The 20684-nt window shown below is 37.3% G+C and overlaps 1 protein-coding gene across 3 annotated transcripts in view; it reads left to right on the plus strand.

Annotated features, from left to right (window-relative positions):
• GREB1 (growth regulating estrogen receptor binding 1) overlaps positions 1-20684 on the plus strand; it is a 93040-nt gene that overhangs the window by 37384 nt on the left and 34972 nt on the right. For all 3 annotated transcript variants that reach the window (XM_050315274.1, XM_050315276.1, XM_050315277.1), the window contains 9 exons: positions 6393-6518; positions 7271-7447; positions 14038-14220; positions 14540-14683; positions 15697-15822; positions 17697-17819; positions 18645-18782; positions 18964-19149; positions 19715-20065. In XM_050315274.1, the coding sequence (XP_050171231.1) occupies positions 6393-6518; positions 7271-7447; positions 14038-14220; positions 14540-14683; positions 15697-15822; positions 17697-17819; positions 18645-18782; positions 18964-19149; positions 19715-20065 (1554 nt within the window). The remainder of the gene's footprint in view (positions 1-6392; positions 6519-7270; positions 7448-14037; positions 14221-14539; positions 14684-15696; positions 15823-17696; positions 17820-18644; positions 18783-18963; positions 19150-19714; positions 20066-20684) is intronic.

Here is a 20684-nt window from a genome sequence, read left to right on the forward strand (position 1 = left end):
GTTTCTGGTTCAAAGATAATTCTGCTGTTTGCTCTCCCAAGGCTCAGCATGCACATTTCAAATCATAATATGGAAAAACATAAGTTTTTATTTGTTTTCTTTTTTATTCAACATATATATATGTATTAGAATTGGGTTAAAAATAAAAACTGCATTGTCTTTTATTCTGACAAAATTAGGCCACTTGCTTGCTCAGATTTATCTGTATGCTGAAATTGAAGTACTAGAAATTGTTCCATTAAATGAAGAAGTCTTTAGAGATTTGGAACATAAATCTGTTATCCTATAATGTATCCTGTACTGCTGAAATTTATGCAGTAAATGAGAGTAAAGGCATGATAGATTTATAAAACAGACATGCTAAGACACTTTCAATATGTATAAATTCAGCAGAAATATTTTTTAGCTTTTGAGATTGTTTTTAATTACTTTGGGCATAGTATTTGTACTTACTCTGTGGCTGCAAAGGTAAAAATGTAGGATGTGCACTCTCACAAACCCTGCATGAGTTAGTATTTAACAGATTGGATTTCTCACTGAATTTGTGTCTGTGTTTAGAGAAGCCTCCTTTCTGAGTTTCATTTGTTCTTTTTTCTTTTTCCTTTTTTTTTTTTTTTTTTTTTTTTTTGAAGTAGTATAATTCAAGTGAACTGGATGTATCTGATAAGCAATCTCAGGATACAATTTGGTGTTTGGTGTGTTCTTATATGTAGTGGTCTCATGGTTTCCAGTGAGTTTACTGGTGTGTGCATAATGTTGGCATGTTGGTGCAAGGTTATATTTAATAATTTGATTATTTAGTAATTTCTTGCATGAGGATGATGTTTCATGTCTTCTGTCCATGTCTGCATCCCTGTCGTACTTTGCTACAGATGTAGTGAGAAATGCATAATGGCTAACAATCCACAGTAACACACACAAACACACACACATCAGGCCAAGAAGCAGTAAAAGTAGTTTACATAGATTAAACTCTTTGCTATTACCTTATGGTAATAGCTGAGAAGACATTCCTAGGAAAAAAAAATCTGCTCACACATCATTTGTAATTTCCTCTTTATTATCTTTTATCTTTTTTTTTGCTAATATAGGACATATTAATTAATATACATTATTTGCTTAAATATATATGCTGCTTTTTCCCTACAAAAAGGGATCCTTCTATCAAACCCTTCCCCATAAGGATTTCATAAAATCTCCCATGGCAACCAACTGTGATGTCACAAAATTGATTATGACATCAGTTGGGAAAGGTGCCACAGGAGCAGATTCATTGTTCAGGAACAGAACTGCAATTTCACACTTCTGTAACTTCTCTCTTTCAAGGCTTTCAAAGAACTTTCCAAAACTTGAGGGGCTGATTCTGTTTTCTTTGTAGTTAAGGGAAACAGAATTGAATTGTAATTGAAAGTCTCGTAACAGCCTGGCAGAGAATATTCCTTTCACAAAAGTTCCGGACAAGGGGAGCTCTGAAGGGACCTGTAATAGAGTGTTTCCTAGTTTGTTCCTCATGTGGGGGAGGTTTGAAAGCTGGTCTCATGTACTGCAGCCTTGTCATAAATTGAATTTTCCCCTTCCAACTACACAAATCCCTATACTCTGAAAGAGAGAAATCCTTGTGCAAGCCCCCGACCTCCCCTCTCAGTGCTGTCTTGCCTTCGCACTGGCGCTCTGACATGGGGATACGCTCGGACTATCCTTGGTCACAGCTACCCCTTGGGCCTCAGTACAGCAAGTGTTTCCATGTGGTCAGATAGACATGATATAAATAGAGACAAGGTAGGGCAGTGGGTCAATGCGAGCCAAGTGTTCTGGCTTTCCATTTCGTGGACTGATAACATATTATACATGTTCAAAGCAGCATTTGGCAGCAAAACCAGCCATTGGTAAATAAAGCTGATTTTTGCAAATTTGTCTGTGATGATGTTAGAATATCAACATTTATCTAGAGAGCCTTAAAACTGAGTGTATAGTGAGTTTAAGAAAAAAATCAGAAATGGTTTTTACGCTTTATCAACCACCTGTTGTAACTTGTTGTTTATGGGTTTATATTTTTTGTTTGAAAAACTTTCTTCTGTCTTCTTTTGATACTTAAACGACAATCTAAACCAGAAAAAAAGTACCTAGCCAGAGATACTAGCCTAATATCATTACATATCTGTTGTGATAGTTTATGCCTAAAATAGAATCATACAATAGAATCTTAGAATCATTAAGGTTGGAAAAGACCTCCAAGATCATCAGGTCCTTTGACTGAACACCACTATGTCAACTAAACCGTTTCCATGTCCACTTGTTTCTTGACCACCTCCAGGGATAGTGACTCCACCACATTTCTGGGGAGCCTATTCCAGTGGTTAACCATGGTTTCAGTGAAAAAATTCTTCCTGATGTCCAAACTGAACCTCCCCTCTGCAGCTTGAGGCCATTTCCTCTTGTCCTATGATTAGTTACCTGGCAGGAGAGGCTGACCCCCACCTGAAGGCAACCTCCTTTCAGGTAGTTGTAAAGAGCAACAAGGTCCCCCCTGAGCCTCCTTTTCTCCAGAATAAAGAATCCCAGCTCCCTCAGCTGCTCCTCATCAGACTTGTGCTCCAGACACTTCACCAGGCTCTGTTGCCCTTCCCTGGACACGTTCCAGCACCTCAATGTCTTTCTTGTACTGAGGGGCCCAGAACTGAACACACCATTCAAGGTGTGGCTTCACCAGTGCCGAGTACAGAGGGATGATCAGTGCCCTGGTTGGTCCTGCTGGACACGCTGTCCCTGATCCAGGCCAGGATGCCATTGGCCTTGACCACCTGGGCACACTGCTGGCTCATGTTCAGGTACTGTCAACCAGCACCCTCAGGTTCTTTTAAAAAAATACTTCAGTGAATATTGTTTTCAAGTCTACACGTTCTAGATTTGAAAAAAACCCAGGCATATTGTAAATGTATGCCTTTAAAGTAATTTATGCAATTGTATTAATCTATAAGATTATTTGTAGCTATGTAAATTAAAAGTACCACATTCATCAGAGTTGGTTTAGACATGTCAGATCTCCTTGGCTCCAATAATAGTATGTTTTCTTTCATTCTGGTGTTTGTTTGGTTTTTTTTGTTTTGTTTGTTTGTTTGGGTTTTTTTGTTTTTTTCCTTTTTATTATTATGTGTTCCCTCTCATCTCCAGACCTGGCAAATTCATGTAGTGCTTAAATTACTCCAAAAACGTTATCATTATTTAAACAAACCTCTAGATTTTTCATTTTATCAAAAAGCCTGCAGTTTGCTGTGGTCTCACTGGTTGTACGTTTCTAAAGAGGGTCTTCTAAACTCATCTTTATTTTCTTAGCATTTTTTGGTTGCAGAACATATCTGCAAATGCCAGTAAGTGGTCTGGATGTTCCTGGGCCTTTCTAGGAATGTGCATTAAGAACTCTTTGCAATAGAAGGCAAGGTTTTTTGGCTTTAACAGATTTAGATTCCTTGAATATCTCTGCTTGCCCAGTTATTGCCATGTAAACTGCAAATGCAACCTGTGGACTGGATTGCCAGTTATTAGAAGTTGTATTTGCAGAACTTTACTTACATTTAAATGATACATTAAGGAGACAAGAATTTTCCATGTGAAGTGTCTTAATCACAACAATATAACATAAAGGTCTAATAAATCCTCTGTAAGAACTTAAAATGACTTTCTTAAGCAAACAATGAGGTTTATGATAGCTGTGAAAAAATTTAAATTCAATAAAATATGGACAAAATCTTCACAGAATGGCTGTTGATTTCACGGAGGTATATCATCTGACTGCCTAGTTCTGTAACATACAATATGAGGACTGGGGTTCTGAGTCCACTTTTGCCGTCATCTTGTCCCTGGTTTTGAGTACTTGATTATTTTTTCATTTCAGGTTGTTTAAGAACAATGTGGAACAGACACATACAAACTTTCTTTGAAATTTTGAAGTTGTGTTTTTCTTTTTCTTTGAAGTTTTTTGAGTGCTTTGAAGAGGCCCTGCTTTAAAAGTAAAATGGAAGCATAAACTGCAGGTCTTGTTTTAAAAACAAGCAGCAGAAACCCTAATGTTGCCCTTTACATGTGGCAGCTCATGCTCATGCTTTTGTATGTATTTGCTCTTTCCACTTTTGAACTGAAAGTGATGTAGCTCTCTTATTTCTTACTCTCCACTTCTATTTTTAGTCTCTTTCTTAAATCACCTGTTATGGTTGAACAAACCTCGCAGTTTACCAGTGTCCAAAGGGGAAATACCCATATCCTGTTGTTCTCATTCCATATGTCCCCATTTTCTCTCTTTTCATCAATTTTGGCATCTTTTGGATCTTCCACTATGCTGATTTAAAGCATAAACCCAGCAAAAAAAAATTGGTCACTTTTGTTTGCTTACTCAGTGTTTTGCTGGTTTAGCAAGCTGGGATGGCTCAGTAAAGGCTCCAGTGAGTGTCAGAGCTGGCACAAAGAGGAAGGAAGGAAGGAACTTCATGCCTGGGAGTGTGGGTAAGGACAGAAGAGCCAGATTCAGCCCTTTTCCATTACATTTGGATGTTAGCCAAGGTCAAGTCATAACACATAATTTACCCTTTACTTAAATAGCAAAGATGGAGAGCTTCACTTTTCCCTTCATTACTTGCAGCATTTTTGTCTTTAGACCATGCTGTTAAAACAGTTTTGTTTAGCGTTCTTAGTTGTGTGCACCAGGACTGGAGCTTGATGAACAGATACTTAAAGTAAACATACACTTGAAATGCTCTTCTAGGTTGGGTATATGTCTTAATGACCTTTACAGACAAATCTTCAAACTACAGGTTTACATTCTTTTGTCTCCTCCCTAGTTCTTATTTATGCTGTAGTATTTGTCTAGCTGATTGTACAATAATTTGTTAATAAAATAAAAGGATATTCTGAGGAGGGTCTCAGGAAAAAGATAAATCCTTGATGGTACACTCTGGGTATCTGAGTGCCTAATCCAAAGTCATTTGAAGCAAAGAGACTTGTCCAGTTGACACTGAGCTTTGGAAGGTCATTGCACTGTGTTTCATCATTTTTGTTTCACGACTGATAACTGGATCAACAGAATGATGTCAGTGGCTGACTCCTCTTGTACTTGCCCAAGTACAAACAGATATTTGGCTTCCTGCTGATCCTCAAACACCTGCAGCTCTTCACCACTCAATTTTGCCAGTGAAAGCTCTTTGTGTTGTGTTTGCTGCAGGCATGTTCCTACAGACACATAGAAGCTTATAAGCTTAAGACATAAACCCCACTGGGTTCACTTAATGCTTGTGCCCTGTATCTGTGCTATGTAAAATTTCCTCGCTCCTGTCCATAGAAGTGTTCTGCCCATTTACCATTTAGTTGCACTCCTCTGCTCACCACATTTGTCTCATTTGCCATGACTGTATCTGATCCATAAAAGGGGATGGAGTAGTTGGTCACCATGTTTTGCTGGAGCTGTTGTATCATGCATGAAAAAACCATTGTTCTGTGGGTGGAGAGAAGGAAAGAAGCAGCCTCTAGCTGAAGGGCTAGATGAAACACGCACCTAAATATGCACCTAAATATACACCTAAAGCCCTCTCAAAATGAAGCTTACATCCTGTATTCCTCTCCAGCATTCAGTATTGCCTTCATATTGCCTTCTAGACTAGCACAGTCCATGCACAGGCTGCTGTGAGTCATCGTCCTGGACATCTGCCTTTCCTTGACATTGTACAGGGAGTGTCAGTGCGTTACACAGAGCTCTGGATTCTGGCAGGACACAGACGGCCTGAGAATTAGGTGTTCTTATCATGGTATCATCCGTGGTGCACCTAGTTTCAAGTATGAACCATTTTTTCAGTTTCCTGTACAAAATCAAGGACATGGTCAATACCTAATTAATAAAATCTGTATTTGGGCTGTAGCCAGGATGTTCTGAAGGGCTAAGAAGTAATGACTTTGGGTTTTATTGGCTGTTAATATTCTGAATAAAGGATGCAGTTACACTGTTGTGATCAGCAAGAGTTCAAACACTAGAAGTTAGGCCTCTAAAAACTGTGTGGTTAGCTTAAAATAAAGAGATTTTTAAAATTAATAAGTTGAGGTTTCTTTACATTTACCTTTTAATGTGTTTTACTTTCTCAGGTACAGTTGAGTCACACTTCTGAACTTCTTTTGCACACAAGCTAACAGCTTTATTTTTTTGATGAAAGATATTCTATTATAAGCATGACTGGAAGGTGGAGCTTTAAGGAAACAATGAATTTCAAGAGCTGGCAAGAGTAAAGTCATTGTCAAGAGGAGAGAATCCAGCTTGCTGTAGTACTTTCTGTAACTGGGTCACCCTGTTCATTCATAGGTTTGTTGCCAGCATTTTCTGTTGTCTGAGTCATTTATGCTATGATAATTTGTAGCAGGCAGCAGAGCAGATAATGAGGAAGAAGAAGAAGAAGAGGAGGAAGAAGAAGGCTCAGAATCAAGTAGTCCTCCTGTTCCTTACCAGATGAAGCCTCCCCCAGAAGGATGTTGCACTACTGATGGTAAAACAACCATGCTGTCAGAAGCCTTTGCCCTAATGAAAAGGGTAGGATTGAGGCCATTTCCCCTCATTCGTCAGAATGAGATAATCTATATGATACAGAAATCCTAAAACTGTCAGTGTTCATTACCTGCCAGAGAAAGCTGGATTGCTCTCACTTGCTCTTATATTTGACAGGGTCTTTGTTCAATGTGTCAGAGAAGCATTTGTTAGAATGCCTTGCACAAGGACAGAACTTCTGTTCTCTTAGGCACCACAACCTTTAAAAGGTCCAGTTTGCAGACATGGCACTTGCTAAAATGAATGTGATATTTCTTATTTCTTTATCATCACTTTTTTCTGTTTAAAGTGTACCTAATTTTATGTAGCTGTAAAAAAAAATATTCAAGAACAAGGAAAAGCCAGTGAAATTCACCAGATATTGAGAATTATTATGTCAATTTTTGCATATCTGACCTAAGTTATGATAATATTAGGGAATATTTCCTTAAATATGTAGTTTGCAAAATATCATCAAAAGAAACTTCACTGTACATTTTCAGATTTTTTTTGGCTTATTGTACTGGTAGAATCTTTATGTCTGACCAAAAGGCAGGGAAGAAAATAAGCTTTTAGTATGCCTTTGATTTTAGAAGGTAAGACCTTGTTTTCCATTAAAATATAGGAAGGCCTTTAATGAAGACAAGTGTGAGCATTAAACAAAAAAAAAAGTCTTATCAACTTAAAATAAGTTGCATTGATTTTTTTTTCTAGGTTTCTGCCAGGCTGGTAAAGATTTGAGACTGGTTTCAATTTCCAATGAACATATTGAGGTGCCATCTGGGTTTTTACTTGTTGGTGCGAAGTCACCAAACTTACCTGATCACGTGTTAGTGTGTGCTGTGGATAAAAGATTCCTGCCAGATGACAACGGGCGCAATGCCCTGTTGGGTAAGTGTCTGTGATGGCAACAGGTGGATTCTTCTGTGGGCTTCAGTTAACAGCTAATTGTTTTTTGCAGAGTGAGTTCAGCAGATGTTATTTCTATTCCACATCTGCAGTAATGCTCAGAGGTGATGCATAAGAAGATAACAACTCAGAGTTGGCTGTGTTTGCTTTGGAAAGACACAGAGTGAGCCAGTTCATTAGAGATGCTTCATCACCTTCTGTTCAGTAGTCCAAGGCTAAAGTCGTTGTATGACCAGTTTATGTCCTGGTTGCTGGAACTGCACATCTGGTAACTGGACCAGTTGAATTGCTGCCTGTCTCAATTTTTGGGTTTCAAATACTGGTGTGTACAAACTGTTGGTCTGTCAAGCAGAAATTTCCAGGTATTATATATATGTAAACAGTTTAATGGTAGATTGGACTACAAAAAATTGTGACCATTTTGATTTATCTCTTTGAGATAGGGATAATACTCTCTATTGTGTTTGAACAATAGCCTGGGTTCTGGACCCTAACCTATAACTTATTGCTATTAGCACAAATTCTAGTGATGATAAGCTGAAATTTTTCCTAAATGTGTAATCAGTTAATACTCTGTGTTTGAAAAATACTTTTAGTAGATACTTAAATAGCTTGCATTTAGCCAATTTAAAAGTCTAAATTCTGTCATAAAAATAGGTCCTATCTATTTTTCTTAGAGTCTTTCTGATTGCCATTAGCCTCATCCAAATCAAGCCAAATGTGGTAGATCTTCAATCATGTGAAATAATGAACTGAATATTAATGTTATTAAGATGGAATAGGTTTTATATTGGAAAATATAAATATGCAAAATTGGAGAGGGAATTCTTTTTTCAATCAGACACTCTCAGGTTCTTCTGTATTATTTTCTTAGTGAACAAACAAACAAAAAAAAGACGCATTGTGTATCTGTACACCAGTCTGAGCTTTGAATAGCAAAAAGGAAACATTTGTAGAGTCATTTAAGAGGTTTCTTTCACAAACACTGAGGTATATGATGTGAACTCAGTTGCTATCTCAGTTTGAGCAACTTCAAGGCATTTGGGCTGACAGTGTAGTGTGAAGGTGCATAATGTGATTCTATGTACAGTAATTTCTTTCCTCATGTGATCTTGCAGAGTTGGATTGGTCACAGTGCGTTTGACCAGTGATTGTAAAAGAATTAGGGGGGTTGTAAATTACCCACGTGTTGTCATTTTAAAGATAAAGACAGGATTGTTGTACCACTCAAGTCATTCATTGCTAGCACTATTAACAGCTTAAGCTCCTTAGGCTGTTAGCAGAGAGGAAGTAGTGTATTTGTTAATTGCATGCTAAACGAGAACAGAAAAAGGCAACAGGAACATCACTGGGAGGGTTTTATGTTACTTGCATCCTCAGTTTGCTTATTTCATACGTTTTAGTTTCCTGAAACCATTTAAATGCTTATTTTTGACTGTTGTTGTATACTTAAACCCCAGTGAATCACATTCTTTTGCAGAGAATTCTAGTAACTCTGTAGTATATAAAAAGCTTAAATATAAAAGAACTTACATACTTTAAGATCTAAAGTCTTCATCTCAAAGTTGGAGATAAAATAATGTCCCTGGTTCCCTAATCTAATTAGGAAAAAATTGTGTATCTTACTAACATGAGGATAGCATACTATTTGTACAATAGATCATGCTGTGGATAGAAATGACTGTTTGGTTCAGGTTTTCATACGCTGACTCAAGTCAAATCAGGGTAAGTAAAGTCAGAAGCAGACATGAATAGTCTTGTGGTTTCAGACACATAGTGGGATAAGAGACAGAATCATTTTTACTTTAAATAGTCTATTTCTATAGCACAGTGACCTCTGCCTGGTGATAGATCTAAATTAAAAACATGTCATATGAAGAAGGGAAACTTCTTTTAATGTCTTACCTTTCAAGACAGTCTAGAAGCCTTATTTTTGGTATTCTGAGTTTAGGCAGTTCCCCGTCAAACATGTTGGCCTTTTCAAACAGCATGGGAAGTGGTCCCTTCAAGCCTTTGCAAGTTTAAAAGGAAATTGAATGGGATTCATTTTGAATTGAAATGAACTGCCGTGAGTCACAGTGTATCCTACACTTTTGGTAAGGCTTATTTGTGATACAGGCACATCATTTGTTAACCTTTCAACCCCATTGTTTTTTGCTTAATTTCATGCTTTTTCCTCTTAATATACTGTATTTTTGTAAGACAGCTGTTACTGAGTTTTTTCCCAAACAGTTTAGTTGAAGGGAGAAGACACTAATGAGTTACCCAATAGTTTCCTGATTTCTCATAGTCTGGCTACATATGTTTATGAAGATGCCTGTGGATTGTACAAAAATTCCAGAAGAAAGTAGGAAATATCTCAATAGTTTCTGGTCCAGGTTTTGACTTATGGTCTTGTTCCCATTAGGAGCTGTTTATATGCCTCTGGGACATGTGCCAGTTTATTGATTATGCTAATAAGCTGTCCCACCATCAAGGCATATGTGCTTCTGATTTGAAAGTCATTTCTGTTGGAGGTTGTTTTACTTCTCTGTTTTCACAACTGGTGTATTATTCCATCGGAAGAAATAACTAAAACATTTTCTGTAAAAGACTCTATTTTTGACAAGCAAAAAGTTCTATGTGCCTAGACATGTTCCTCATATGATTCTGTTAATCGTATTAGATCACAGGTTTAACTGCTCTGCAAAACAGATTCAGCTTTTTGCCTTTAGGAAGCTGTTTCTTGGGTTTTATGTGACCTAAATGAACGCTTAGATGGAGGAAGTGATATGTAATAATGTGCTGTTTATTGTTTCCTAATTAAAGCAGATGAAATATACCACTCCTAAAGTTTTTTTCTCTTCTTGTTTTTTTTTCCTAATTCTCACTCTTCAGGAGGATGTCTCATGATAAACAAAGCAGCTATTCACCCATAATTTTCCAAAAGACCAAACAGCTGCCTACTTTCCTACTTTTGTAGTGGGGAACAAGAAATCCTTTTTTTTTTTTTTTTTCCAGTGAGTCCCTGTGGTCAAAATGACAGAGGAAAAGATTAGTTGGCTTACATTGTAAGCTGTCTGTAGGGTGAAAACATTGTAGTATAAAATGTTGTGGCTGCTTCTTATAAATATGCAATATTCTAGTGGGCTTTTGTGATAATACTGTGTTTCCATACAATGGAGCTCCAGCTTGACCATATTGATTTTATTCATTTTCTTTAAATTTAGGACTTCAGTCTTCAAGTGGAGTGGTACTAACTAGGTGGGAAAAATGTGGAGTATTGTCAGTGTTTGTGTGCTTTTCCCTGTGAGTAGAACTAGAAAGAAGAAATACTTGTGCTGAGAGGTTGAAAATATAATCATTCTTTGTTTAATCAAGCTGTCAACTTTCTGTCAAAATATTAATGTTAATTAAAAGCCTGTTATTCATTTAAAAGAGAAACAGTAAGAACATTTTCTGCCAATTTATGAGAGATTTAATTACGATATATTAGATGGATATCTTTCCATCCTGAAGTCCTCTCTTTATTCCTAACACAAGCTCACTGTTAATCCAAAGGAACCATTTTCCCAGAGAGAAGGTAGGTCAGGATTCATACCCTTTTGATCCAAGGTCCCTCTTAGGAGTACAAGGTTCCTGCTGTGGAAGAGCTTTTTAAATTATGGACAATTGATCATTGTGATGTGAGCAAATTCAAGCAAATGCCTATGATAAAACACAGATACAATCAAACACCTTCTTATTAAACAATCTTCAGAGGGTAACAGCCTTAAGTCACTACCAAACTGAGCGGGATATGAATTGGTGACCTAAAGGTGAAAGGCTTTTAGCCCCTAAACTCCAGGCATTGATTTCTAATTCTCTTGTGAAATCAATCCCGTGACATAGATATATTGAGTCACCTTATGGCTGCCCCGACTCCCCTGACCTTTGTCCTCTCTATAATGTATGGAAGAATATATAATGCAGCTTGTTTATTAAACAAGCTGTGCCCTCTCTCAGCTGCTGCCTCGGGCCACAGCATGTGAAGAGGGCATTCAGAGAAAGAGGATGATGAAATGTTTGTGTTCTCAGTGTTACTCAGTCTGCCACATAAAGTGCTGCAAGCAGGGTTGGTGGAGGCCTTCAAGTAATGACTGAACAGCATTTATTGCATTGGAATTACAAGAGCATGTGTTCTATCTGTGATATCAGGGCTGAGCTGCATTAATGAAGCAGTGGCTGTCATCAAAGAGTGTCAGTCAGAGGGAATGGGATGGAAGAGGATGTTGGCAGGAGCTTGCAAGAAAGGACTGAATCTCACTCAGAGGGGCTGGGAAAGCTTGAGGTGAAAGATGACCATGTGACTTAAAAGCAAGATAAAAAAATAAACTTATAAAATGTTCTTCAAGGAATTTTCAAAACAAGTGAACAATTTAGATCTGTTTAATCCTTTCTAGGCCTTACTTGTATGCTATATGTGATGTAAACTAATTTTGCAGTAGGTGCCGCAGAGTTAAAAATAGGTGGTTAGGACAAAATGTAGAAGTTACTGCTAAATCTGATTTAGACAAATGATAATTTACAAAAGCGATGTGAAGACCCGAAGTCTGAATGAAAAGATTTTGTGTTCACTGTCCAACTTCAGTTGAAACAATACTTCTACATGTGGTCAAGTTCCTGGACACTCCCAGCGAAATTATAAAACCTAAGAAGTGTACATTTGGTTAAAAAAAAAAAAAAAAGTGTCAGTTTGAAAACACATAGGCTCTTGTACGTGGCAACCAAGTGAAAATTGCAGTGGTGCTGCTGGTGATGCTCAATGTGCTGCCAAATGTATGGGAAATTTTCATTTACTAGCAGAAGCCTTTTTCACGATTTCTTAATCGGCATAAAATGCATGCAGACTCTACAGCTTTTTCCACATCCGTTCTAATTTTGTTTCCTTCTGTTGTTGCTTTTATTGTAGCTACTCAAGGCTCTGTGATGTTAGACAGATGCTTTTGTGCTGACTGATATAACACAGAGGATTCTGTGGAGTCATGACTTGTCCTGATTTTATGAGTCATAATGACCTTTATCATCCTACTGACTAGGATCAGAGAGATAATAGGGAGCGTTCAGTAGTTGTTCCCACTTGTTCCCATGGATACCAGACCAATTTCCACGTCAACTTTTTTTTTTAAAATAAATTCTTCTGAACCTTTAAAAAAAAAAAGAAAGTGCACAGGTTGTAAACCAAGCAACAGGTGTTTACAGTGCATTATATTTCAGTGTTTATACTTTACAGAAGGAAAAAAGTGTTGACCATTAAAAAAAACTTGGGATATGTGATTGACATAATAGTTTTCATAAATGGCTCTTAATTTTATTTACCGTATTATTCATCCTTTATTCCAGTTCTCTTCAATGTTACTGTCCACATGTTATGTGACATACATTTTCTTTATTTTTGCCGTGTTTTAATTCACTGAACACACCTTTTCCATTTCAATTCATGTTATGACACATAAAAATGTTCATTAGATGTGATTAAAATGAAAGAAAATGTCATGCTTCAAGTCATGTGTAGGGAACAGAGAGAAAAGTTCCATGGGGAAGACTATCTTTTAATTGCTCACTATAGAATTTGTTTGTAGATAACAAGTATTTTCAGACAGTTGCATCTAGTCTGATGCAAGATGAAAATGCCTTAGAAAATACTTTGTAAAACAGACAAAAAAAGTTGTTTAAGAATTTAAAGGCAGCTATGTGATGAATGCCCTTTATTTATGATGATAATGACATCACCACCATAAGTCCCTTGTTGAGGCTCAAGCTGTGTATCTCAGAATGAGAGGAAATGGCAGTATCCCTGGAAATGCCCCATCAAGCCTGAGTACAAAAAGCTTTACGGGGAAGGACTATGTCTGTCGTGTCTATAAAGTTGCAGACACTTTGTTCTTGTAATCATAAATAGTTTCAACTGCTGTGAAGTGCTGACACAGTCCAGCCATAGTTTGAGAAAGCTACTTTAAATTAATAGCCAGGAATGCTTTAGTATTTTTTCCTCTCTAAAAACGCATCTGTAGTAGGAACTCGGTACTTAAATTTGCTTAGATCTAATTAAATGTAATAGATTAAATATATTCATTTTTTGAGACTGGATTGCATGTTTCAATTAAATTGAAATGAAATTCAGTGAAATTGAATGGCATTTATATGAAAACTGAAAGAGAAGTGAAACACGTATGTGCTGCTGTTGTGTTGTTGGGACGTGGTGTTGAATAGGGCTGGGGTTGAGCGTGTGACTCAGTGCTCTTCCGTCAAAATCTTTTCCCAAGTATATAATAACTAGGAATTGCAATCTTTTTCTGTTGGGAGAAAATGAAAAATGTGGCCCATTTTCATTGTTATGTAGGTGTGGGGCTGTTTTTTCCAGTCTGGTATCCAAAGTGCAAATACTTTTTTGGAGGAAAATGTTAATAAATATTTCACTCTATGAAAGAAAAAAACCACAACCCCCTAAACATAAATAAATACAACTTTTTCTTAGGAAAGAGTCGTGTTTGAATGTTATTAATAATGACCCACTTATCTCATTGGATTATATGTATTGTTTATTTTATCAGGCTTCTCTGGCAATTGTGTTGGCTGTGGCAAGAAGGGTTTCTGCTACTTTACAGAATTCTCAAATCACATTAATCTTAAACTGACCACTCAGCCCAAGAAACAGAAACACTTAAAGTATTATCTGGTCAGGAATGCACAGGGAGCTCTCACCAAAGGATCTGTAATCTGCTGGAAAGGGGCAGGTAAGATAATGAAGCTGTCTTCCTCGAGCTCTGGTTTTCATCATCCAAGCTTAGCTATCATGGAGACAGGCATCTGTGTAAAACCTAAGACAGATCAATTGAAAGAAAGACTCTTTAAAGCTAGGTGATTGCTAGAGCAGCTGTAAAAAGCCATTGTCTGACTGAGTAAGAAGCTGGCATGTCTGAAACCATTGGTTCCTTCATGCCAAGTGCTGTAGCTTCTAAGCGATTCTGATGTGAAATTATCAAATCAAACATGCTGAGAGCTAAGCAGATGCCACTGTTGTGAGGGGTTAAGAAGGTTCTTTTTGTTGTTAAGAGTTCAGAGGTCGGCAGTCTTCAAGCAGCACCTGCTCAAGCACCTTGTTCCAACTGCCAGAAAGTTCGGGTCTCTCCGGAAGCACCTCCAGTGAGCCGCTCCCAGCTGCAAACACCAGTGTTCCAGCTGGGACTCAGCAAACAGGTACTGCCTGCGAGGAAAACATGCTGGGGTTCCACCTGCCCATATTCTTCCGTGCTCCCATATTTGTATGTACTTGTGTGAATGCAAATAGTAGAATGCATGTTCTGCAGCTTGCCCATATCTAAAGCAAACCAAAATTTTTTAAAACGCCATTATTTTTAGTGTTTCTACAACTGTTGCTTTTCTGGTCACACATGACAACTGTTCCAGGATCCAGTGTAATTTTCACTTTTTCTTCTGATCCAGTCTGTTTTATGTTATGACCAGAATCCTGTTTATGCAGGCATTACATGGGCATCAGCTTAAAAGCTTCGGAGTTTTTTCTTCTGCTGAGAAAAGTGACTTTAATATTAAAAACAAAACTAAGGATCAGTAGCTGTAAGGTTTTTTTGTGTTAAAAATTCTTTCTGAGACCTTTATTTTTCTGTTAACTTGACATAAATGAAAGGTGATGAAGGATAGAGGCTAGAGTGGTCTCTCTGAGCTTCCTCATAATGAAAACAGCTCTTTAGTGTCTTGTGACTGTTAACACAGATTCTGACAGGAGGGCTGAGCCACATTTGTTGGTGGTTATGTTTTATTCTCTCTGGTGCCCATCCTGAACAAATTTAAAAGCTACGTTAATTGCAAGCATATTAGGCTTGAGAGCACCTCTGTTTTTTTTAATGCAACATCATTAAAAAAAGCTTAGAGAAAGTCAAATTGGGAGAGAGGCGTAGTAAATATTAGACACCCCCTCTGTTTTAGCTGGTGCTTGAGTAAGAGCCAGGATCCTGCAAAGAAGCTACAGCTTCTGATATATGCATTTAATTGCAGAATCAGATTTTACCCAGGCACTTAACTGGGGGTATGAAATCAGAAATGGGTTGGTTTTATTCAGCATTGCACTCCCTCTTGAGCAGATTCTGATGGTTCTATTAAAATAAATGATCAAGTGATCAGTTTATTATATTAACTGAGCATCTTGACCTAGAAATGTTTAATGTAAATACTTTGGGTTTTTTCCTTGCCAGCTGCAGTCATAGATCACATCCCTTCAACAGCAGCATTCAACTCAACAGTTTATAATGGCAAGGAGTCACCTAAACAACAGTTGATGAAAAATAACCTGTCCACTCTGACAAGACCTTCGGTGTTAGGTATTTGTATGGATTTTTTGTCTAATAACCCTAAACTCTTTATTCCATGGGTATAATAGAAGCATTGAGCTAATTATATCATGACTGGAATTTCATGTGTGAGTAGAAGTTCCTATTCCCTCCCTTTCTGACCATAACGCTGTTTTCTGTGTTAATTTCCAGGAAAAAAAATTGTTTGTATGTTTTCAATCCCAGTTTTGTTACAGTTCATAATATTAACTGGATGTTTTCCCTTATAATTTACAGTTCATTCATTCAGTTGAGGTACAGAACAAATTCTGAATCCAGGCTCTTAAAGAATGTGTCAACTTGCATCAATTTCATCAACAGGTTTTGTGAGGGAAATTCAGAAAGATTTATAAGTAATCTCTGATAGGATAATTCCTATGTTGCAGTTCACCTTGGGATGGAGCATTAGACTTTGACAACTGGCTCCAAATTCAAGAAACTATCCTCACTGTGCCATTATTATAATCATTTGTGTTAATTGTTTTCTGTCACAAACTATGTGTCACTGGTTTGTTTAAGGAAGAAAATTAGTCTTTACTATGGCTAGAAACAAGTTCTAGCTCTATTTTAGAATGAGTCTTCCCAAATTTCCTTGCTGGCATCACAAGTTCCTTTTCTCTGCCCATTCAGGTTCTTAATCTCTTTTCTCCATGCAGCAGCACATTATTGCCAATTCATTTCAGATGGATTACTTTCACATCTCAACATATCTGCCGGAAAGAGCACGGCACTGTCAAATAAAAAATCCTTTGTATTGCTCTATCTTACGACTTTTGTCTTAACATTACGCCGGGAAACGAAGTGAGAGGATGTGCAGCACAAATGACCAAAGGCTGCCCTCGTGTGGTAAAAGTGTAAGGGACAAAGTCGCTGGAAACCTGTGGGAAAGGGTCTGCAAGGGAGCAGTCATCTTCTAGATTGGTAGACTTCAGGTTTATCTTTAATTTTATTATATTTTTCAACCCTTTTTACATAAAATTCTTATTCTTGAATTTTATGTGGGACTAACCATTCTGCCAGGATATATAGCCTTGCCAGTGAAACAGTGTTACGACTTCTGTGTAGTCCTGTCCAGAAACAGAAATAGCTCAGTCCTGCAAGTTGCTGAGCAATTCTGGGAGGACCACTGACGCTCAATAAATAGAAATACTTGATGTTAGTGGAAGCTCATCATCTCAGGATTTTGCAGGAGTGCACAAGAAGATTCAAAAAAGGAATGAAAGAAAAATAAAGAAATTAGTTATTGGGAGCTCCTAGAAAAACAATGAGAAAGTTATGCTCTTACAGACAAAGATGTTGAAGCTATATGTGGGTAGGAGGAAGGTGTAGAAGTGGTTGGATAGGAGATAATATGGTGTAACATAAAACCAAAAATGGGAACCAGCAAGAAGTGGCAAACATCCTGTAAATGGGAAAATTGTTGAAAAGAACTCATATCTTTATTACTATTACTCTGCAACCCTTGGGCATTTTATTTTGCAATGTTAGATGAAACACTGTGTCATGTTTTCAGAAATAAAAGGAACAAAATGCCCACAGTGTGGACTTCAAAATATTAATACTTATAAGTATTCTTAGTATGTCACATTACTATGTCATTCTTAGTAGAGACTAAGCATTGCTGTAAAATAAGTGAAATCTACCTAGATAATTAAGAGATCTCTGCACCAGAAAGTTTCCAGAAATTTAAGAAGGACACAGCAAAATAAAATAAAAACCACAAAAAATTACTATATTCATGGAGTTGACCCTGTCTTTGCCATATTCGATGCACACATTCAATCTATCAAAATACATTGAAATACCATGCACAAGCCTCAATACGTTTTATTCTAATATTTCTCTGAAATATTATTCTTATTCAGGCACATTAACAAATTCAGGGCCTCCAAAAAAACGCCATAAAGGTTGGTCACCAGAATCTCCATCGTCTACTGAAACTTGGAACTCACAGCTCAATCCACAGGCTCCAAACAGAATTAAAAATGGTAAGCTATACCCAAGGTAATGATTTTGTTTATTTGATTGTTATCAAATAATGGTGGGAAAGAGGCCTTTTTTTAAAAATGTGCAGATTCATATTAAAGGTTTGAAAGGTGTTTGGTTCCTCTGTGCTCCCCTGGGTGCTTCATTTGCATTGATTTCTTTTTGAGACTCTGATCTTAACTTTCCTTGGGATCCAGTCAGCAAGCCATTGCCAAATCCCAACAGATGTCCATCTTTAGACACCAAAACACCTTCAAAATATTAAAATTAGCATCATAACTCAGGTCAGGGTACTATCTGTTGTTTCAGTTGTTTGTCATAGCATTCTTGGCCCTTGGATTTCATAGGCTGCATACAGACAAGAGTGACATGCAGTGAAATAAACGCAGTTTCCCCCATATGTTTTTTTTAATATTGTTTAAATTAAAATTACCATAAAGAAGTTATGATTGACTAAATGTTGAATCTTATTTTTTTCTTTCTTGCTATAGCAATAAAACCTGTTTAGAACCAGTGAAACTAACTCACAACTATACATGCATTGATATCACATAAGTCTCTCTATTCTTGCATTAGTATCTGGAACTGTTTGTTTATAAGCATTTCAAAATCTTTAGGCATGTGGGAGGTTCAAAGTTGCAATAACGTAATTAGTCCTCCAAGACAGTTAGCATAATAGTATGGGTTATAGTAACAGCTTGTGAAATGTGTGATAAAAGCCAGTTAATACTGATAACAAATGTGGCTATGGGATTATGCTGAGCAGTTTTTCTTTGAGGAAATCATTACTAGTCCTGACTCCAGTAATAATATGTGTAAAATCTTAGATGGAGGAAGCCTGTCATCTTTACCGCATTCTGCTTTGGTGGGACCAGCCTCCTCTCCAACAGTGGGCTCAGGAGAACCGGTCTCAGTTCCTGACAACTTGCTGAAAATCTGTAAAGCAAAACCAGTTATTTTCAAAGGTAAAAACCCCAACCCCCCAAGGTCCTAAATCTATTTTGTAAGAGAGGTAACAACATGTCCCACTGCTAAGAGCTACTAAAGCTGTCACTTTTAAGAGGTTTACTTTAAATATTTTTATGTTGATTGCATACATGGGAAATTATGAAATTAATGTGATATGTGCATAAATTTATTTTGTAGGTCATGGAAACTTCCCATACCTTTGTGGGAACATTAATGATGTGATAGTGAGTCCTTTGTTGTACACCTGTTACAGAAATTCACAGTCTTTATCTAGAGCATATGAACAATATGGTGCCTCTACAATACAGCCTATTTCTGAGGAAATGCAGCTCTTACTGACTGTCTACTACCTTGTTCAACTAGGTAAGATTGTTTTATATCTAAATAAACTGCAATGAATATATTACATGCTGGGAAACAAGAAAAAGAATATTAGGGCAGGACAATATTAAATATGTGTCCTTGTCATGTGATAGAAAACTAGTTAACTCATGGTTAAGAAACAAACAGAAAACAATTAGGTCTTGAAAACCAGACAGATTAAATTATAATCATACAAAATTCATTTTCTGCTCTAATCTGGAACCTCAGCTATGAAAAATAAAGGAAAAGAGCTGTAATTCATTGCTTTTGCATATAGTCTGTGGTTTAGAAGTAGTATTATGCTGAGACAGGCAGCACTCAACCTCTTAAGTATTTCTAATTACTAATACTCAGGTTCCAATTAGGGCAGCTTTACCTGAGTATCACAAAGGCATTTCAAAATGAAAAATTTGGTTCACATCTGCTAAAGGCAATAGATTAATGCATGCATAAATCTGAAACGTGGTCATCTTTAAAAAATAATGTATTTAAAACACGTAGTTTTTTTAAACTCAACAGTTTTATTTAATTGTTTCACAATATTTCCCTCCTAATTTTTTTTTAGCTGCAGACCAGGTCCCTTTGATTGAGGATTTGGAACAAATATTCATGCGTTCTTGGCGGGAGTCACACCTGTCTGAAATCCGTCAGTACCAGCAGGCGGTTCCGCAGGCCTTTCCCCAAGTGCCCAGCCAGATCACCCCAGTGACTTCAGCCCAGCTTCCCTGGCTGGCAGGCCTGGCAGCCAGCTCCTGTAACGACAGTGTCCATATCATTGAGTGCAGCTACTCGCTGGCAGAAGGGCTGTCAGAAATGTTTAAGCTACTCATTGAAGGAAAATTGATAAAGACAAACTACGTCGTGATCATATGTGCCAGTAGAAATCGAGCCATTGACTCCTGCATTGTGATAACAGGTAATATCCCACCGGTGTATCTCCAGGCAAATCAGAGTAATTCCATACTATGAGAGGTTTAGTTGGAGTTCCAGTAAGTTGCCTCACAAAGCTGAACTTTGACCAACAAGCAATGGGCTTTGATGAACCCAAGCTGAACTGCACAGTTGGGTCTCTCCCCAGTAAACCACATTGTGCCTGTGTTGCCTATTTTCTCACCAAGGCATCTCAGCCAGCGTGGCTACAAACAAGTAATAGTGAGTCACAGCACACACAGTGCATAAAGCTCTCCTGCTCTGTGCAACAGGGATATTACTGCAAACCTTTTCTTAGCTTCTAAAAGATGGTTTTTCAGTGCCATTCCCTTCAACAACCTGTTGAGGACTATGCTTACAATTAAATAAGTTATCTGAATAGCCATTCAGAGATTCATTATGAATGTAAGATAATTGACAATTCCTTTGAATATTATATGGTCTTCTTATATACTATATCAAAAAATGTTTCCTAAATTGGGAAAGAAACACAAAGAATTTTAAAGCGTGAATGTATTTTACAAGTATCTGGTGCATAAATGTGTCAGAGAGGCAAAAGACTAATCTCTACCATTTTTGTGTGTGTGGTATTCATTTAGTTAAGT

This window comes from Myiozetetes cayanensis, unplaced genomic scaffold, assembly GCF_022539395.1.
Source record: "Myiozetetes cayanensis isolate MyiCay16 unplaced genomic scaffold, myiCay2020 scf2-11, whole genome shotgun sequence".
In the NCBI taxonomy this organism is placed as follows: Eukaryota; Metazoa; Chordata; class Aves; order Passeriformes; family Tyrannidae; genus Myiozetetes; species Myiozetetes cayanensis.